The following is a 22,108-nucleotide window of genomic DNA, read 5'->3' on the forward strand; positions in this document are numbered from 1 at the left end:
GCTATTCATGCCAGACTGGACGGAACTGCTGCTCAAGGGATCGTGCCTCAGATGAGACCAGCATTTTACCAACACCTGTGTCCACTTGATATGATAATGTACTTATTGCAATTATTTCATTTCCACCACTCCATTTGGGTGCTTAACTTTCTTGTTGTCACCGACGTATTTGACGAGCTGAGAAAAAACCTGCTGGATGATTTCTTTTGCTGGGATTTGTGGGGAAACTGAAGAGCACCATTTCACACAGGAGGCAAAAGAAAACCTGAATAGATGTCATGCAGCGGTCGTCAAGTTTCTGTCATGGGTTTTAAGTTAAGTAAGAGAGGAAAAGGCGATATGGCTCATCACCTTAAAGGCACAGCAGATTCGTTGGCCAATTATCGTCCTAACCTCATCCTTTCTTTTGTATTCCTGCTGTTTCAGGGTCCTTGATTTTCTAGGAGCTGAGTGCATAAAGAAAAAAACCGTGTGAAGCTGCCTCCTCTGGCACTTGTTCAGCGTTTGCCCTACGCACACCCTGTTGGGCGGTCCATTTAACAAGTAAGGAAATGCAAAGAAAACGTTCAAAGCCAAATAATATTTGCAAACTCTGGAAATAAGACCGAAGTGTTTGGCAAAGGAACAAGCTGACCGCTCACGTCCGAATGAGTAAAGGCTCTCGGTTTCACTTAAAAACTCAAAGAAAGCTGCCGTGATGATGAGCTAAAGCCAGCCGTGGCGTGTCATGATTTGCCATCATGCTCTGAGAACCCCCCCCCTCCCCTCCCTGCGCTGCCCCAGAGAGGAACGTCCCATACAATCGAACGTCATGAGACCTAAACATAAAACTCTGTACGTTACACATATATAATATCATGGACGGATATCACTGTAATATAGATATGACATTTCTCATTGGCATTTGGACTCTAAATAAATCTTCTTCGGAAAACTGACACAAAATATATTTACAAAGAGACTTTTGGCATCCATGATAAACTCTATGTTACCACGTTACGAGATGTGCTCCACTGGACGAATGCGAGTGTTGACAGGATGGTGTGGCTACAGCTTTAAAAAAGAAAAGAAGAAAAAAAAAAAAAGGAGATGTTTGGCATGTCGATTTGATCATTTCTTATATAAGATTTCTGTTTAAATATAAAATCAAAACCCAAACAAGGACTGGCAATAAATCTTTGCTATTACACCACCCAGTAAGTGTAATTATTTGTCACACACGGTATTCAAAGGACTCCTGGAAACTCCCAAGCACGATATAAAGAAGGATAAGCTGGTTAGTATATACATCTACAGTCTTTTACAGCTGTGCTCCTTGGGATAAGCGTCTCTCTTCTTTCTCTAATACTCTGGATATAAAAAAAAGGAACAGAAATTTCCCACATCCCTCATCCTCTCAGGGGGGAGTCTGCTGTCCTTTTGAACAGTCACTCACTCCTCTGTGTCGCCAGTGATCGGTCGTTTGATTCAACATCCTCCTTCCGTGAGCGACGATGGTCTCGCGCGTTGCCCTGCTCCGTCTGAGTCCCATCGTTGGCCTGTTAAATGAACCACTCCTTCTTTGACTCGTCGATCGTCTCTGGGTTGTCGGTGCCGATGATGGCCGTGTCGGCGGACTCCGTGGCCGACTCCCCGCTGCCCTTGGCCTCGTTGGTGTGGTAGGTGCCTTTGTGGCGGAACATGTAGCGGATCAGGAACACCAGGGTGCACAGGATGGTGAAGATCACCACCGCGATGATGCCTGCAGCAGAGACAGATGAGTTATGTTGAGTTTTCAGTCCCTTCGGCTACCCCCACTTCAAAGGTTTCTGTGTCCCCCCCTACAATTTTGGTACCGGACCCGCTTACTGGCACAAACAAAAGATGAAAATACAATCAACTTCTACAGACATTGCAAAATTTCACACTAGTGAAATGCAACCGTTAAAGGGACAGTTTGTACCTAAGTATTGCTTTTATAAATACATATTCTGGCAAAGTCTAATGACCTCACATCAAAAATGAGAGCTTTCTCTTGGCTTAGAATTAGTAGTTTATAACCCATAGGTGTCGGTGCAGCCACTGGGAGGCGGCATGTGGCGTCACTATTTCTGATTTCATAAGCTAAAAGGGGATAAACTTGTCAGTTTTCTCTTTCTTTCTTCTATACGAAGACGGGCTGTTGGTGGAGGAGGAGTAGAAAACAAGCAAAGATGGACGTAGATTATTCTATTTGCCGTTTTCTGTTGAAATAGAGGAGTATCCATACTCTTTGCCCGGCGAGAGGGAAGAGAACGTAATAACCAAGAAAAAGAAAAAGAAGTTATAACTGGGAGACAACAAGAGTTTACATCGGTGTAGCTATTATTACCAGGTGGAGACAATCCATGAGGGAGTGGGGATTCAAAATGAATGAGGAGGTTGCAGGCTTTCTGTTGGAAAGTTAAGTTCATTCAATATAACAGTGAGTGTTTGTTCGTCTCTCTCTCCTCTGGGGAGTATGTTTCTACGCTGAGCGGCGGAGGGATATTTCAGCCGGCCAGTTCATGCTTTCTGTAGTGCATCGGCAGAAGTGGGTCTCTTTACTCATGTTTATAGTCGCCCAAATAAGACTGCAAGTTCATAAATGAGATCATAAAACTACAACACACGATATTTACAAGTGACTTTAGAAAAAAAATTACATACAGACAGTATGGTTTTTGGCAACACTGTCAAAAATCATTTCACACAATGACTGTAGCTATTACCAGTGGCTAATACTTGGAGAACATGTCTACATTGATTATATATATATATATATATATATATATATATATATATATATATATATATATATATATATATATATATATATATATATATATATATATATATATATATAATAAAGAGAGAGAGAGAGAGAGAGAGAGAGAGAGAGAGAGAGAGAGAGAGAGAGAGACTTTTAGGTGTATAAGTAAATGCACCAACAGAGATTAAACATGCAAAAACATACAAAACATCAAAATGTTGGATTTATCTAAATGCATAAGTTTTGGACTAGCTGACTGTGATAAAATATTATTTATTAAATACTTTTACACATCTTTTCTTGGGGTGTTAATAAATATGGCTGGCAAATGGATGTAAATAGTCGTGTGGAGACCAAAAAGCCATGCAAAGCAGAGTCAAGTCAGAATCTATAGTCTATTTGTCATTGATTTAACCTAATATACATTTTATTTTACCTTATTCGGCCTAAATCAACTTGCAAAAAGTTAAAAACTATTATTAACTATTATTATTTGAAAATGCAAATGTGTTTCATTTCCTTTTCTGTTAAATAAAATGTAAAACACGAGACATATGGGTGGAGACAAGATAGAACACCCAAAACAGGGCCCCTGATCAGAACTACCAGCTATTTGTATACCAGATTGAACTATAAAAGGTTTTTGCCTCAGTACATCTTTCAGCACTGATCATATACTAGACTTAAGTAATCATGGCAGACCTCCAATAATAGCTGAGTCCCTGTTAACACCATCAGGAATGACTCGCTCTTCATTGAGGGGGATCTCGGCATCTGTAAAGACAGGGAAAGAGGGAAATAAAATGCATCAACAAAAAAGAAAGTGTAAAATATCTAAATCTAAGTAATATATAAGTCTGGACTAGTTTATCAAATAGGAAAAACATTTATGGAAAGGAGGGGGGCTTATGGTTGGTAACATTTTATTGTAAAGTACAAATAAACATACATTTTGGTTCCCTGAAAAGTAATCAAAAACTGAGTTTCTTATTAAAAAGGTTTGAAACATATCATGGTAGCAATGCCACCGTCAACATGTCTATATGTAATCAGAAATATATTGTATGTCCATTACAATTTGCTTGATTTGAGGTTTCCCAAACTTACTATCATATAAAGCTTCAGAAAAGAGATAAAATATGCCAAGTTTAAAAAGCTTTAGTTTGTAACTTTTTCCACATCTTTAAAAGAATAAACAGTCCAGCCACAAAGCTCCACCCATCCTCCTGTAACCAGACTTCCCGCCCCCACTGAAGAAAAGCATCCCCACAGCATCATGCTACCACCGCCTTTGGGTCACATTGGGGATGGTCTGTTCAGGATGATGTGCAACGTGGGTTTTAACGTTTCTAAGGTAAATAAATAATCTATAACGGTATTAGATAACCAGAAAGTCTTCTTCCACATATTTGCTGTGTCTTCCACATTGCTTTTTTGGTCGTCTCCGATTAAATGCTCTCCTAGACTTCTCCTGAACGTGCTGCCGGACAAAGGCTGTTTGTTCACCGCTGTTCTCTAACAAACCTCTGAGGCCTTCACAGAGCAGCTGGATTTATACTGAACTTAAATTTCTTTTAAATCAAGATTAAAAACACATTTGTTTAAAATTGCCTTTGACTGTTGTAGTTAAACTGTTTTACTGTTTTTAATGTTCTTTTTAGTTTCTACATTCTATCCCTACTTGCTTTTATTCTGTTTTATTTTCCTATATTTTAATCTTGTAAAGCACTTTGCATTGTCTCTGTACTGAATTGTGCTATATGAATAAATTTGCCTTGCCTTGCCTTGCCTAAATCACACACAGGTTTCTATGGATTTTATTAATGGGTGTCAGAGCAAAGGGGCCTCAAATGCATGGGACTTCTATTTGTAAAATCAACCTTTCAAAGTCATGTATACTTATCCATGTCCACTCCACTGCCCTGCAGTAATATAACACATTGAAGTTTATGGTTGAAACTACATAAAATGTAATACAATCAAGTGGTATAAAGGCGCTGTTAACATATCGATTGTCAGAATGCCCTATGAATAAATATTTATTTGCAAATCCTCACGTCAATACTCTCGTTTTTGGCACAAAATTCATGTAAGATGAGCAGAATGGCTCTTTTCTATACTTCTTACCCGATTAAATACAGAGCTTTGGTTCAAAATGTAACCTGAAGTCTTGTTACTTTCCTTCCACAAGTTTAAGTAATTATAAGGGTTATTGCTCATTGTTTACTTTAGAAGTTTAACATGAAAACCTCCTGGTATAAGTGAGTGTTAACAGAGAGGCAGACTGAAGGACGGGGGTTTCATTTAGGAAGTACCCACTCGTGTTGTCCAGAGACCCGGGGTTTGGTGTGGCAGACATTGGTGGGACGGTGAGAGGTGAAGCCCCACAGTTGGATTGCACGAGTTTGCCCTGGTAGGACACCGGAGAGGCAGACGCGGGATAACTGTCGGCCTGAGCCTCCGCAGCTTTTCTCAGCGCAGACTTGAGGGGAGCGACTCCGTTGAACTGCACCCGTGACAGGCAGCCAGTGAAACCCGGGCTGTTGTATCGCTCGATGAGGACGGGGTCTATGGGTCCAGTTTCTGTGCAGAGATAAACACAATCACATTGTTTTAATGGATTCATCTTGTTATTGTTCGTTGTCCCCGTACATGCACCAATGATGTTAGCTCATGTATAACGGCAAACATCAATTTTAATCATTTAGACACAGAATGAGGACTGAAAGCAAACACCTTCCTGGAAAATCAACACAGCAATACGCAAAGATGAGCAAAAACGCAAATTAAATAGTAAGCACAACCCCACGAACAAGACTTAAACCCAGTCTCAGTCATTACGGAAGTACTGAAACACCGAGCACTATACCATACAACACCATTTGCAAAAAGGTGCGCATATTAATTAAACCAGTGAAGACAACAAAATACAGGAGGCAGAAAATAGAGAAAAAATGTTTTGGAAAAGCTAAGTTTTAAATGTGGGATGAAGAATGATGCAATAAGTCCACATTTCCCACAATCCCTTTCTCCTTTATCTGCTTGGCTTTTCTATAATTGCTCCTCCATAAATGAGATTGCTGAGTAGTTCAGTGTGTTGTTTCCGTAAAGAAATCATCCGGGTTTTCTGTTTTTGGCTTCGGCTGTTGCCAAGCAGAAGTCTTTACCAGGTCTTTATGTGGACAGAAGGATAAAAAAAGCCCAAAAAAAAGGTCTATATTTTAGATTTATTGCACTATTTAATTATCTCTCTTACTCTCTCTCTCTCTCTCTCTCTCTCTCTCTCTCTCTCTCTCCCTCCCTCCCTCGATCAGGCTTTAGATAACTGCAGTCCACTTATGATTATGGTGCAATTGAGTCTTGTTATTTGGCTGTACATGGCCTTTCTCCCAGGGCTGAACGAATGCTAACTTTACCTTAAATACTTGGAGCTAAAACCGGGCTTTTGTTTGATCTTTCAGGTCGATTTGATCCAATTACCTTTCATGAAGGACAATCTAGTAATAATAAATCCCCTCCGTGTTTAAAGTGTTTAACAATGAAATCCATTATGATAACAACAGCACAGCAGATCTGCACAACCTACTGCAATATTACCCTCATCAGTGTGTTGTATTGACTTCAGTTCATTGTCGACTGTCTAATGGCAGAAATGATATGTTGCGTCATTAGAGTCAGGCTTTGAGCCCCGTGAGTATTATTGGTTCTAAGAGGGTCTGCGTTTATACCTGTTAAGATCCCACCGGAGGCACAAAACAAGCTCTTAACCATGGAAGTACAGCTATCAAATTGCCCATTGATTAAACAATGCCAATTTTTCCTTTAGCACCTCTAATTGCTGATCAAACACTAAAATACAGAAATATATATATATATTTTTGGAATCACTAAATACATAAAAACTAAGAACTCCCACCAACTTTTCTATTTAAACATATATACATAACAGCATGTTCTGTACTATTTTATATATATATAAAAAAATATTACGGACACATGCTTTGATGTATAAATGAGAAAAATCTTGTAATGGCTTTCTTTGCTGTTGGATTAAAAAGATAACGGACCATTTTTTTCTTCTTTTGTTTTATAGTCCCACCTACTGGAAACAGTCAAAAACCTGAAATCCCTATCGGCCCGGTTAAGCTTGCTTTTTGTTTCTCTAGACAGCCACTTAAATCCAAACCACCACAGGCCTAATTCTATACTTTTACACTTTCAAATGTAAGATTTTACTCATATTCGGGTACAAGTTTGGCTTTATCTAGTCAGGTTGTATACATTGTGTGTTCTATGAATCAGAAAACAACACAATGTCAAGATTGGCTTCTAGCAATGTAGCAAAGGGCAGTGGTTTACTACATATTAATAATTGAATGATTAAATACAGATTCTTTAAAGCACAGGATGTGATTTCATGATCCCTTAATTCTGTTTGTAAAAGTTCAAAAATGAGAGGTTTCGGGTGTTTTTTTAGTGACTGTACCAGACCAGGTTTTAAAACCAGACACAGGTTGAGTCTAAAACACTGCTCTGAACAGAGAGATGTCAAACAAGCTGTAAAATGTTTTTTTTTTTTTTTAATGTTGTGCTTTTCTGTCTCTCAGTAACCTGCTCGGTGAGCTTGACAAAAATTGAATTCAGAGAGGGCAATTCAAAGACAGCAGATGTAAATTAATTATAAATCCATGCAAGAAGTCCGTTGCTCTAAATAAACAATAACAAGAAGGCTAAACAGTTTGGGAACTCAAACTATTTCCCATACTCCATTTTCTCCTTATCGTACTTATCCAGACCTGGAAAATAATAAAAACACATTCTAGACCTTCCAAGATTGTTTAGGGATCCTTTTATTGGAGCCCGTCCTGTTTCATTAAAAGAAGGCTGAATCCCTGCAGCAGTGACAAAAGAAGACACTATCTCCTGCAAAACAGGCGACGCGATCCCTCAGACACATCCACAAACACACAGAACTAGCGAAGAAATTCAGGCATGTGACGAAATAACGAGACGCTCCGGCACTCAGCTCAGTAGAGAAAACAGACTTCAAACCTGCTGCTTCCAAAACGATTGCCGTCGGTCGACGCTGTTACAGAGCAGCACCGTACAACATTTGGCTGGGTGTCGAGCGGGGGCTTGATTCATAGATGAAATAATCCCTCTGCTGCTGCAGCATGACCTCAGACACGCCCAGAGGGAAATGTTTGGACAATCGCACCGAATGATACGACTTCAGGACGTCTAATGGGAGTCCTGCATGTGCAGCTGTGCAAACATGTGTCTTTAATTAATCCCGTTATGCCGGATGATGTGGTTCTGAGCGTCTGGGCATGGTTTATAATATAATTCTAACTCTTTATTTCATTTTGATGAGTCCAGTACAAGCTTGTGCGTGCAGTATTGCTTGTGCAGCCAGAAACGGAGCCTTTTTGTTGTCCTCCTGTGACCAAATCTGCATCTTGTTCTTTTACATTTTCATATTATACATTTATTTTTCCTTACATCTGTGTGTCTGCCTAATATTTTCACATCATACAGGCTATATATGTTGATTCTAATACATAGCAATAGCAGGATTTATATATTTTTTTCTATGGTTATACAGAAATTAAAGAGTAACTGCCTTGGGAAACAAGTTAAATAAAACACATTGAAGTTTGCCATTTTATCATGGCAAAAGTTGAAAAAGCTGAAGAGGTATGAATACTTTTGCAAGGCTTCGGGAATCTGCATATGCACGGCGGTGCACAAGAGAGACGCACAAGAGCAGCGCACAGATTCACTGATACCAGCAGTCTTTGGAGTGCAGAATATGAGTCTCTTCTGTGTGCCTGAACATGTGCTGATCACTGCAGAGGCCTGTGTGTGAATATTAATACGCCCTCTGTTGGGATACGACAGGCTGCTTTGCACACTACGTCATTTTCAACGCATGCAGGAAACTGCCGGAAAACATGCTCCAGAAAGCAAACAAGGGAGGCTTCAGATTTGGGAAGAAGAGGGAGGAACAGGAGATGAACTCAAATAGGATAATTAATACATGCAAAAACCTAATTTTCACAAATTGGACTTGCAAAAAGGATAGGTCTGAAAATTTCAGACACAGCGGACATCAGAGAAGCAAATTAGATAGAAACCTACAAGAAGAAAGAAACAAAAGTTCTAGAGAAGAAACGCTTAAACGATAACGCAGCAAAAAAGGCTTAGAAAATCCTCATTTTCAAATAAAATACAGCATATTCTTATTAGTCGGAAATTTATCCGAGAAAATCACTCTGAAGCAGTCCATTCTTTACCTTCATCAGTGAGCCTGTAACACCTCATTATGTAATAATGCCGCAATTTGTAATAATGTAATAAAATCAGGCTTCAAAGTGTAACAAAACATCATTGAAACCGCTTTGTAATAGTCATCACAAAATGTAATAAAATTCTTGAACGCATTTTGTAATATGTTCGGGTGCACTAATAACATTGTTACATTTTGTGCAACTTATTAAAAAATGCGTATGTAGCTCTTTTTTTTTTAAAGAAATGACAATGTAATAATGTGGTGCATTATGTAATAAACAATCACAAACCAGCGTTTGTGTTCATCCTAATACATACACTTGTAATAATGATCATGTCCCAGATACTGCACGATAAAACCTTTGAAACTTTGTTCAGTAAAGACTAAAGTTTTCGTTATTTTCCTATATTCAGATTCCCAGTTACTTAGAAATTACTCCAATGTACAGACTACACCCAGAATCTATCCAAAAGTCCGCTTCATCGAAACTTGAACTGTAGGCGAGGCTGTGGCTCACGCCTCTGACGCCATATCTAACTATTGCAATTAACATTTAGGGTGAAAGAGACATACCTGCACTATAAAGCCTGTCTTATTAAAGAAGCGCCCCCTGCTGTTCAGCAGTGTTATTGACTCTGTGTGGCATCCCTATGTTGCCAAGTTCATGTCTTTATCCTCAAAGTGGATACATTTGCACTACTCTGAGTAATACTAACTTGAAAGCCATGAAACTATTTTGCTATTGTTCTGATTAGCAAACAACTATAAGTGAATCGAACTGTAAGACGTTTTTGGCGCCTTACACCACATAAACTTTTCTTTCCTCTGCATCATATTGTTGATACAGGACAACTGAACTGAAGCAAACTCTCTGTCAATCAGTAGCCACTGGTGATAGAGCAACATGCTTAAAGGTATGACATTTAGGGTAAAAAAAATGGTAGCCTATTGATCAAGAGTTGGACATCTGTCAGCTCTCCAATGACACTTTGTGAATTTTAAAATGAAACTGAAAACAATCTGTTTAAAATATGAAATCCAAAACAAAGAGCTACTACTGCATTGTGTAATAAGCTGTGCAACATGTAATGATATTATAACATAATGCACCAGTATTTATTACAAAATGATTTAAGGATTTTATTAATTTTTTTGTCGATTAATACATAATGTGGTTTCAATGATCTTTTATTATATTTTAAAGGCCGATTTTATTACATTATGCAACAATGCCGCAATTTTTTATTGCCATTACAGAGCCTATTTGCATGAATGAGATTTATGCATCATAAAAATAAATTTACTCTCACAATCATGTTGAAAAAGAAATCAATATATAATTATTTGGATTCAGTCACTAATACAATCCACAACTGTCTTGTAGTTAAAAACCAACCAACCAAACAAAATAACCTTAAATGAACTGATAAGTTGCCTTGAGTCATGTCGAGTCCCCTCTAGAACCAGACTGGGCCCCATACAGCTTCCAGCTTCACTAGACACATCTGTTTCGCCCGAAGGCTGTCTCTCCTAGGAGCTACGAGCTGTTTTCATATGGAACATGTGTTGGATGCTCAGTGGTTCTGCTCCTTAGCACTCTGGACCGAATTGCAAACAGTACCAAAGTAATCTGGCTGGATAAACTGGATTGGATCTGGTGCACAAAGTCAAAACTATATATATAAAAAAAGCTTGCTAGAACTTTAAAGATTAGATGATGAAGAAAACAATCATGCTACCAAATCCAGAGGACCAAGCTTGTCCTTGATCCCAGACTCTCGTTTGGGAGCTGGTTCTGTCTCTCTTCGTCCGTCTGGACCTCTTGTCAGAGAAACTGTCCAATGTCTCCAATGCCTCATGAGACAGAATCTAATTTTCTGATTAGCTATTATTATTTTTTTAAACCCCATTGTTTACATTCTCAGGGTGAGACATTAAATGACAAATGAGAAGAATATCCCTGACTGGGGGTAGTTTACTTCCAAAAGGTTTGCATTAGCAGGTCTAAACTAATGTTCTATAGCAAAATCTACTTATTCTTAGCCATGTATTCACACACATCTAAAGAAGGAATAAATAAACAGCTTCAGAGTCAGGAACATTGCATTTCGATAAATATTAACAATCATCTGTTTGATAAAAGATTATTTTATCTCAATGAGATGTCCTGAAGAGTGAAAGGCGTACATACATGCATCTTTAAGCAAAAGTTCAAATTTCTGACACCCCTAAAACGTCACAGCAGCAAAACAATCTAACATGTTAGATGTCTTGTTCGCGTTCATGAATCTTTCTCCTGGTCCCAGCACTTAACCCACTAATGTACGACCATCGAAAGGTGATTTAACGCCGTAAGAGACAGTAACCACAAACTGATCTCATGTTGGCAAAACTTGTTTATAGCCAGGCAGCGTCTACGCAGCTCTCTAGGCTAATCAATAAAACATGGGCAAACACACAAAAGCAAACAGCTCGTCCCCACCAAATCATGGTCATTTAGAGGCACAATGCGCTGCTTCTGTTGGCCAAGACGGGTAAAATGAAAAGTAGCATCGTGTTTGATTTCCAGATCCTTTGTTGTGTCGGACCATATGTGACCCTTCGCTAATCCACCTCTGACCGAACACACATTTATACACGGCAGAGGGAGGATTAATCGACACGACGGCTCCCTCAGACGGTGAGTCAGTTGCATGAATAATTCAAAAAGGAGGTGCAGAAAGAAACAATTGTTAGTTATGGGGGTGTTGCCGTGTGTGTGTGTGTGCAAGCGACGGGCACAACTGGTTTAGAGGATGGGTGCGGCTCCAAGGCTCAGAAATGGCTGGCATTAAGTGGAAAGGTGGGAGAGGAGGGGAAAAAAAAAGCAGAGAAAAGAAAAAGACAGAGCAGAGTGGCCCTGTTGTTTGCGTGTGAAGGACAAAAGACTTGGACAGAAATGGAGGGGAAAGAGGGGGTTCAAATACAGTTCCCATGGCAACAAATAGAAGTTGATTGAGTGTGTGTGTAGGGGGGGCATCGTTGCTGGTGCGAGGTAATGAAAGCGTGATGCGTTGGAGGTGCATGAAAAGAATATCAATGTGGGGCCTTGCACCACGCCCTCGTGTAGAAAGGCACTTATGGATCATGCACACCCATGCAGAGGTTCTCCTGACAGGCGCAGGTGGAGGAGGAGAGGCCGAGAAGCGTCATTTCTGCAGTGTGCAAATAAACCAAAGAGGGGGGAAACGTTTAAATCGCTTGCTGCCTTCAAAGCACCGTTGAAGATAAATGAAATAAATCACAATTGGCAAAAAAAAAGTTCTATGTTTTGCAGGTCTTCAACAACAACAACAACAACAAAAATCATTGCAGCATTAGGGCATAAAATGAACTTTTTGTTTTAGACGCGGAGGCCGTTGTCGCTGACAGGAGCTAATTAAGCCGGAGCTGTGTGACAGGAGGAGGAGGCGCTGCAGAGAAGAGAGCCATGATATGATTCAGGGGCATGAGTTTAAAAAAAAAAAGTAAATACACCTGCTGTTGCCACACTCGCCCATACTGACACACCTACATGCATTCCCATACAGGTGTGCTCTTCAGCGCCACCTCCAGCATCCTCCTCCTCCTCCAGGATGTTAACCATGTTGACATGCCATTAACCAACCAACACGGACACGTTGACGCACACACATGCAGGGAATTTACCCAGACGTAGCGTTGGCTTCAATTCCCTGCAATCCTGTTGATCCAGCGACTAAACCTGCTAAAAACAATTCCCAGCCACAAGTATATATATATAAAAATAAATGCAGCAAAAGAAAATACAGGATCAAGCTCGTCGCTTCAGACACAGATCCGAGGTGCAGTTTTCACTGGGATGACTCACACAGTGACCTGCTGCAACCTTGGCACGCACACGCAGACCCACTAACGCAGGTAGAGGACACACAGCCACACGTTCACAGCAGTTACCTACATGGACTCGGGTCTGTGAGGAGCTTGTGCACCAAAACCTTCGCCTCTTCTTCTGTCAACCTTCTTTCTCTCTGTCATGCGGATCATGTGGAAACGGCAACACACTGACAAGCATCTCTCCTTCTCGCTGGGCTTTTTTTTTTTTCTTTCTCCCCCCCCACCCCTACCTCCCTCTATCCCTCCCCTTTTCTCTGCAGTGCAGTCCCACCCCCACTCCCAGACAGTGGCTGGAGAAAACCCTGGATGCAGGATCCACCGTGGCCCGGATCAGGACTCCCCGGTCTGGGGTTCCCACTCGTGGCTTTAGCGATGATGTCACGCACAAAACAGCCATGGGCTATGTCCATCTGAACTTAAAGGGCACGCTGATAGTAGAGGTAATCGAACTGCCAACCAGAGATGCAATGTTTGGAGACAGATAAGAAGGGAAAGCAGTTTGAGATATCAATCTAGGGTTCATCAGAGCTTCAGCCAGAGGCAGGACGTCGTGCGGATGTCAATGCAAAGGTCTCAACACGAAACACGGACAGCGGAAGGATACCTGGGTAGAAGGACACTGATCGAAATTAATCATGACGCTCCGTACAAAAGGGTCAGCGGTATAATCGATCTCTGGTCTAAAGAACCAAAATACTCGGAGTGAATCCGCTCGCTCTGCTGTGAAGTGTGACAACCCTGAATTAATTCATCTGATAGTTCTGCTCCATGCAGTTCAAATGAGGAAAAGTGTTTCAGAAAAACTAAGGGTTTGAACTACAAATAAAGTTGGGTTGGCACAATTCGATAGATTTACATTATGAACAGGTTCAAGGCAAGGTTTCAGCTGCGGCCCAGGTGGCTGAGCGCTTTTTCTGCAACTTATTAGGAATCTGGATTCCTGCACTTCCACGTCCCGAGGAGTCCTCGACCAAAACACCCACAGGTTATTTAGCTTGACATACGAGAACACAGTGTTGCAGCCCTGACATTGTTTTCGTTGTTCTGTGTGTGTATGTGAAATGGGAGATAGCTGTTATGGGGCTTTGCACAGCTGCTTGGGGTAAATACAGCTATGAGATAATAAACCAAAAACCTCAGCACTTTTTATGTCAGCTGTTTTCTAGCATTGGATGTTGCAAGGAAACCAAACCCTACAAGCTTTATCTCTTTAAACATCCTCGTTAAAACTTTACTCTGCGTTTTGTCTCGGATGTCCCGTCCCATTCCAGGTCTCTACTAGATTTTGGCACAGTGCTTTTGGATGAATGATAAATTATCTCCCAATTGAGTTGATAACCACACTTAAAGGAGAGACCTGTATTCTCTCAGAATTAATTTTTTTAAGGTATGATCAAAGATCGGTGTGACAATTCAGTTCACTGAATTAAAGAGTGTACTACAAAAATCGAGTTCAACATGAACCAATAACTAAATATCAAATCGACTGTGAATCTCTTAATGTCTTCTAGCTATCGGTCAACAAACATTAAAGAAATTGATCGAAACTCAATCTACGAACTATCAATGCGAGGGTAATAATCAATAAAAGAGCTCACAAACTATGATCATTAAAGCTAACTAAGAAAGTGATCAAAAACCAAAGATTTCTCAGAAGCCAAAGGTAAAGTTATTTTATGCCGAGATTAAAATTTTTAACCGGGCTCGAATCCAAGAAGTAAGAGGAAAGAAGAAGAGGGGAAGAAAAGAAAAAAGTGAGTTACCAGGATGTCAGCTGTTCAGCATTAAAACGGATCTTTTTGCTCACCTCTCTTTTTAAAACTGGGTTGGTAAGCGGGTCAGAAAATGGATGGATGGATGGATGGTTTCTTTAGATCTCTGCTTCCACAGCCGTACTAGCAGGAACTTTAGAACTGAGCAGCAATTTGAGTTTCACTTTATCAACGCATTTTGGATTGTCACTGAGCTACAAATTGAATCACTTGGATTACATCAGAATCTGATTTTCATTGCAAAAAAGGCTGACATAAACGTCCCTGGTGGGTTAATAAAGAGCTGCACAAACGCAGTACCCACGCCAACCATGGAAGTCAGATGGAATTTAATCTGTGACTTTACTGTGCACAGCTGATATTTATTTTAATTAAGAATAACAACATTTGTGCTGAGTTGTTGTTGTTTTCATTTTGTTGTCTTTAACAGATCACATACAAGTAGTCCATCTAAAATAACTCCTTGCCAAAACCAATTATATCAACATTTAATTTCCATTTGGGATGAATAAAGTATTTTACAGTTTGAATTGAATTTGAATCAAGAGTTTTAAGCACAGATATATTTTCTGTTGATGTTACAACCAGATCGCTCTATGATCAATGCACATTTATCTGGTTATTTTATAATCTCATACAGTTATCTAAATAATTTTCTGCCTTGTTAAACTTTTTCCGCTTGAGATGTCATCTCTTTACAGTATTTAATTGTAAATCGTAAAACATAGAATATGTGATGACAAATTTAAAACAGTTCAAGCCAGACGTTTTCACACGCTCACTGTCTGGCAATAAACTTTTCCCGTTTTAGGTGGAGTGATATGGGAAGAATATTAATCCTTATAATCCGCTGCACCTTATGGTCTAAAAAATACGGGTAGTTCTTTAAAAGAACACCGTCATTAGTCATTTACCGTGCTATATCCGTGATGCCGCCCGTTCAAGAAAATACAAAAAAATTATGGACAATCCTGAACATCCTCTTCATGACATTGTCATTGCAAAGCAGAGTCTCTTCAGAGAAAGGCTTCTTCAGATTGGTTGTAAAACCGCTACAGGAGATCTTTCCTGCCCACAGCCATCACCATGTATAATAGCTCCTTGACAAAATGAGTTACATCAACATTTAATTTCCCTTTGAGATAAATAAAGTATTTTTGAATTGAATTGAATAAGTATGATTTGTACAACTTACAAATTTTTTTGTCTGTACTGTATGCATGTTTTTGTTTTTCTTCCTTTTTCCCAGTATGAGGTGAAATTTGCAAAGTATGTACAACACAGGTTTATTTTTTTATACAGCACAAATTAAATCAAATCAAACTGCTAAAATGCACCACATGTATCCTGTGATAACAAAACACCGTAAGCCTTTCTTAGCAGAGTAAAACGATGTACCATGGTGTATGCACATGTGTAACAATATGTTAGAAAGCATGTTATTAGTGCTGGGAATGCCCCAATAACTTTTTTTATGCAGATTAAAATTTTGTGAAGTAATAAAGTTTAACTTCTTAATATTAAAGCCCTATTTTTTAACATAGTTCCAGAGTTGACCAACTTTAGGCCAGACTTTAAAAACTGTAAAGCCTTTACTCTCTATTGTATTACAACCCAAACTCAAAAATGCATACAGTTCAGCTATGTTACAATTTAATTAAATAACAATGTTACCTTGACATTAGGGGTATTAATATTGACTATTACATGGGAAAGAATAGATAGTTATGTCACGGAAAGACTGGTTCACATTAATTTGCATGCATCATCTTGCATTGCAGAAGCTAAACAGGGTGTTTCCATGTCAGCTAACAGCTTTATTTATACAATCTCCTCCTTGATCTTTAAAGAGCATTTTTCATTAATTCCTCTTGGCTCCCTGATAAATTTGAAGTGAATTTGAATATTACAGTTTTTGAAGAAAGGTCTGCATTTGCAATAATCTCCTGAACGTTAGTCAGAGTGATGTACTCCGGTGTCCGTAGGAAGTGAAAAATGTGTGGGAATGAAATAGAGAAATTGAGATATTAGCGTGGTACTGATGTACGGTTAGGTACACGCCGTTTACCCTGTGGGCTATGGTTGTCTGTCCCTAATAGTGCTCTCACAGCGGCACGCTTCCCATCAGTCTGTTTCTGCGTTGAATTGATTCCTTCCAGCAGACACACACATAAAGAGAGAGCCTCAACAGATTTACAGCGGGGAGGACAGCAATGTGATTCTGTTGCTCTGGCTGCGGCATGACTCATCTCCCTCATCTATTCCAGGTGGGTGCAGAGATCTGCGCTGGACCAATACCATCCCCACACTGACATATCTAGCACAGTTATTCAAGGACTCGCCTCGCATAGCCCTTGTATTATTATTATTTATTTATTTTAAGTTTTGTCCTATTACAGACACCCTATCCAATGCATTTCATTGAGATTAGCAAACAATTGTAAAGTGGAACATCGAGGTTGATGCAGCAGCAAAAATCTAAAAAGTCTGGGACATATTTATTTCCGACCCCTTTAATCCGATACCCCTAAATAAAGTCCAGTGCAACCAACGGTGTGTGTAATTCAAACTTAGTATGAATCCAGGTGTTCTATGAAAGCCGCAGAGGTTTGCAAGAGAGATTAGTGAATTAATACAATCATGAAGACCAAGGTAGACAGCAGACAGGCTTAAAACATAAAATCTTTGATTTTATCATACCTAATCCGATTAATCGATTTTTTTCCACTCCTTTTCATTCTACAAAAAGAAGCATTTCATCTGGGACTTCGCTTGAATTCATAGTGCAACTAAATACAAGCTATGAAAAATGCCCGTAAGACAAGATGGCAGCCCTGCCATCGTAGACGATGAAATAAAACTAAATGTTTGCTGGTAGTGGAATTACTCAATGGGCTAAAAACAAGCTTCACTTCACTTGTGTAACAATACACTAACATAAAAACGTTAATTAATCAACTAAAGTGTCTTTTCTTATGGTAAAAAATGTTGTATAAATATTTTTTACAATGTATTTTAAACATACAGTATATTCAGCATTGCGTGCAATAACAAAATAAAATCCTGATCTTCCAAAAAGTCAAATCTAAATAAATTATAAATTTGAATTAATCAATAAATCAATTTGTCGCCTAGCCCTTGGTCAAGGAAAACGTTTTGTAGAGGTTTAAAGCAGGATTGGGTCATTAAAACACTGTCTAAGCTCTGGATGGTTTAACTTTCATCAGGAAAAAGACCCTATGCATGGAACCGGAGAAAAAATAGAATAGTTTAGATCAGGGATGTCCAACCTCAGCCCTCAAGGAAGTTTCCTGCATGTTTTATATGTTCTCTTGGTTCAAGGAATCCTAATCAATTGATTGGTTTATTACAAGCCTCTGCAGATCCAGATCACCTGCAGAGTGGGTAATCTAGCCTAGGAAATAAAATGACTCATGGAGACGGGAGTTGGCCACCTCTGTTCTGTTTTAAAGCATGTCTATGTGATAGCATGGCCCAGTCCAGGTCTAAATTCCCCCGAGAACCGTTGGCAAGGTTTGAAAAATAATCATGCCGTTCACAGATGCTATCCATCCAATCTGTTTGAACTGGAGGCATTTTGCAAAGGAGCAAATGTCCAATTCCATTTGCATTGAAGGTAAAGAGATACCCCAAAGAGCTCAAAGCGGATAAATACTTATAGATGATACACTTTTCGCATGGTTGTTTGTCCTGTGTGCTTCTGTGTTGCCCTGTGATGTACCGGGAACCTGTCCAGGATGTACCCTGCCCCTCACCCAATGACCCTGCACAGATATGTGGGTATAGACAATGGATGGATGGATATTTGGAAAACATTTAGAAATTCATGTAAGATTTACTTTACACTTCATAGATATGAGCTCATTTGTGTTTGTCTATCACAATAAAGGTTTTGGTTATAATTTGGCAAACTGTGTGAAAGTTTAAGGTGCATTGATACTTTTGCAAAGCCCTGTAAGTCAGTGGTGGAGAAGCTTATTGCTGTACATAAACCTACCCAAGGTATAGCCTCCCCTTAGAAATGTGGACTCAGTATTCCTTCAGGCAAACAGCAGATACCGCTGCTTCCACAAAGCAAGATAAGAAACTGTGTCATGTTTTATGTTGCAGGGACCTGCCATATACTCCAGTAATCAAGGTTAGTTGGGTGATTTGATTTATGCATTAACTGTTGAAAAACAGATCAAGATAGATGAGAGCCGGGGAGGACACCAACCTCCTTCCTGACAATAGAGTCTTGAATATCAAACAGAGATAGAAGGATGAAATTACCCTCACATGCACATAAACCCAAACAGTTTACTGTTACAGGATATGCATTAAGATAGAGTTTCAGAAGCAAATCATTTATTAAATCGTGATCATTACAACTTCAGCAGAGTAGCTGTCATTAGCAAACACATTTAGAGGAAAACCTGCCAGCTAAAGCTTCATGTTAATGACAAGAGACATTTACTTTGACAATTCATCATTTTCATACCTTTTATTGTACATTTATATACATATTCACTCACAATATAATTTGTATAAAAATTGCACACCCAAACTTGATTGCACCTTAATTTCGAGAGTAAACTCTTATATGGTGAGGCAACGTATTGTAAAGGATGAAATGAGCACTCTTGCTTTCTCCAAAGATCCTTTACAATGCTTAAGTGGGCTTCATTTCTGAAAGTAAATAGGTAAAGAGGGCAGATTTCTCTTCACCCAACAAAAACTAATTCTCTGATTGACCTGAGTTGCTATACTGTTCTGTGATAATCAGCACTTTTGCTGCCTGTGAGTTCTCTGCAGTGATGAGGAACGTCACTCCCTGCCTGCTCTGCTCAGCATCTGTAATTGGCCCTCATCAGCGACACCTGCGGTTGTCCCAATTAAGTGAGTCGCTGCACCTGATCTGCTGACTATATAAGCCTGCGTCAGTCTATGGCTGTGTTCACCCTGCAGAGAAATGTGACCCAAATCTGATCTTTTTGCCCATATGCGCCCCATATCCATCTTTTTTATGGCAATATAAACGGCCCATTTACGACCCCCACCCCCCATACCCAAAAAAAAAAAAAAAAGTGATTTGTGTCACTTCCATATGTGGTACTAATTCGATAAGTAGCAGTTAGCGCTCCATAAAAGTTAATAGCTGTTAATAGCTGTGCTGTTTTCTTCTTACCTTACATCATCTTGCTACGATGTGGTCTGAATATTGCCGGGTCCTATTGGTCAACAGCTTTCTAATAATAACAAGGAGAGATGCAGGCTGGTATCTGCTTTTTTTTTTCTTTTTTTTTTTTCCAAGAGTTCTTCAACACGTCTAGAAACAATTACATTTACCAACACTTGCGTAAACAGTGCGCTGCTGTGTAACATCTCCTTTTGTTATCTGCTCTTGCGGGTCGCTTTGCGGCCTTCAACCGTTCAGACAGCAGAATGATGGTCTCATTTAATAGTAGTATGAATGGGCACCTAAAAAAAAATTTAATTTCAACAAAAAGTCAGAATTGAGCATTAAAACCTGCTGTGTGAATGTAGCTGTGTGAACGTTGTGTCTCTGCCAGATTCTTGAAAGCCATAGCGTGAGTAGACCTTCCAGTGTTCTGTGATTGCCTGCCCGTTACCGATCGTTCTGTCTTGTGGATTTCTGCCTGTTTTCCTTTCCCCTGTCGGACTCTCCTATTGGCCTCGGATTTCTGTACACCATTAGATCGGATCTGTCTCGTGACCAAGCATGCTTGCCTGCTCCCTTTGGAAACCTCTTCCTGTATTACAATCCATAATCCGGGTTTAGGTCACACAAACTACAGGGTGCTGATGCCCATGTATCTCAATACCAGGTCTATTCAGAAGTGTAGCATGACTTATGTCTCACTGAACACTATTTTCAATTATTGTCACAAGTAGTTTTTTGCCATTGTATCAAATTTCAGGCTTAATATACTCCCCACAGAGGACTAAATTAAGAACCAGGGCACTGAATTGTCATTTAAATCTCTGCAATATGAACTAATTTAAAGGTGACCTATTGTGAAAAATCCACTTTTTGCACATTTTTATACTTCCATTTTACTCTTGCTTCAGTCCAAGTGCAAATAAATAAATAATCCAGTAATTTTCTTGCAATTAGCAAATGTTTTGTTGCCGTCTCAAAGTGAACCGTTACAAAAACCTCTCATTTATTACGTCACAGTCGGCGCGGTCACTATCCCTCACCTAGCAACCCTAGCCCAGCCCCTCAGCTAACAACCAGAGCGGGGCTCCTCCCACTTCCTTGTAGAAGAGGAGCATGTTTGCTGGTGTGTGCGCTGCACAATGGAAAGGACAAATGTTTTGTTGTTGGCTTCAATAAATTTATCTGTGCACATTCTCCCAATCACAAAGAACAGAGATGCATAGCTTCATTTTATGTTTGATGGCAATCTCCCAGCCAGGCACAACCTTCCTTGAAATGGTTGTTTTGAAAACTACTGACAGTACAAACAGGATTTACCAAAAGTCCTCCAATTAAGCAAAATTCTGTCTCTGTTGTTCGTTGGAAATCCGCAGATGACGGAGCTGTAAGCACTTAATGATTTACCTGGAGTGTTTTGCATTGCTGGTCGGCATGAAAATTATCTGTCATTGAGCACAAGCTAACGCTAACGGCAGACATTCCCAATTTCTGGGAAAAGTCTCACTTTTGAACGACCTGTCCCTGGACATCCATCCATCCATCCATCCATCCATCCATCCATCCATCCATTTTCCATCACACTTGTACCTTCTGGGGCCGCGAGGGGTGCTGGTGCCTATCTCCACCATTCAATGGGCGAGAGGCGGGATACACCCTGAACAGGTCGCCAGTCTGTTGCAGGGCGTCCCTAGACATTTCCCTGATTTTAGCGTTTGATGAATGACTTCAAATATTGTGTTTGGAGTGTTATTACGGCAGCCAAAGCGAGTCAGCATGTTGCTGTAAGCTGTTTAGGTAGCTGGTCATGCTCCTGTTGAAGGAGGGTAGACGAACTAAAAGAGCAGAGCCACCGAAAGGCAACTGTCCTGTAATATTAGGGTATGTGTGAATTAATTTGGTTTTGACTGGCCTGATGCTTGCTGTTGTTGCAGGAGGCTCTTCTTCTTTTTCCGACACAAGATCAAAGATGTGTGCCTGTACCGTTGTGCTTCTGCTGGCATCCATTTTCTCGTGTAAAAAGTGTGAGTGTAAACATTGAGTTGGGTGTCGTGGCCAGCTACAGCTTATTGGCATAAAAAAAAAAAAAACTGCGTTTTTAAAATGAGCTTATAATAGGCAAAACTAGGAAGGTGAAATCTCATTATCTGAGGATGATTTTGTGCAAAAAAGTGCAATGGAAATGTTTAATATAGCCA

At 39.8% G+C, this 22,108-nt stretch overlaps 1 protein-coding gene across 4 annotated transcripts in view; it reads right to left on the reverse strand.

Moving 5' to 3' along the window:
- Window positions 1-399: 399 nt before the first annotated feature.
- Window positions 400-22,108, reverse strand: part of cntnap2a (contactin associated protein 2a) — a gene marked incomplete at its 5' end in the record, with an annotated part of 289,852 nt that continues 268,143 nt past the window's right edge. For all 4 annotated transcript variants that reach the window (XM_036124791.1, XM_036124789.1, XM_036124790.1 and 1 more), the window contains 3 exon segments: window positions 400-1,741; window positions 3,473-3,544; window positions 5,090-5,353. In XM_036124791.1, coding sequence (XP_035980684.1) covers window positions 1,542-1,741; window positions 3,473-3,544; window positions 5,090-5,353 — 536 coding nt within the window.

Source organism: Fundulus heteroclitus, chromosome 21 (genome assembly GCF_011125445.2).
Source record: "Fundulus heteroclitus isolate FHET01 chromosome 21, MU-UCD_Fhet_4.1, whole genome shotgun sequence".
NCBI lineage: Eukaryota > Metazoa > Chordata > Actinopteri > Cyprinodontiformes > Fundulidae > Fundulus > Fundulus heteroclitus.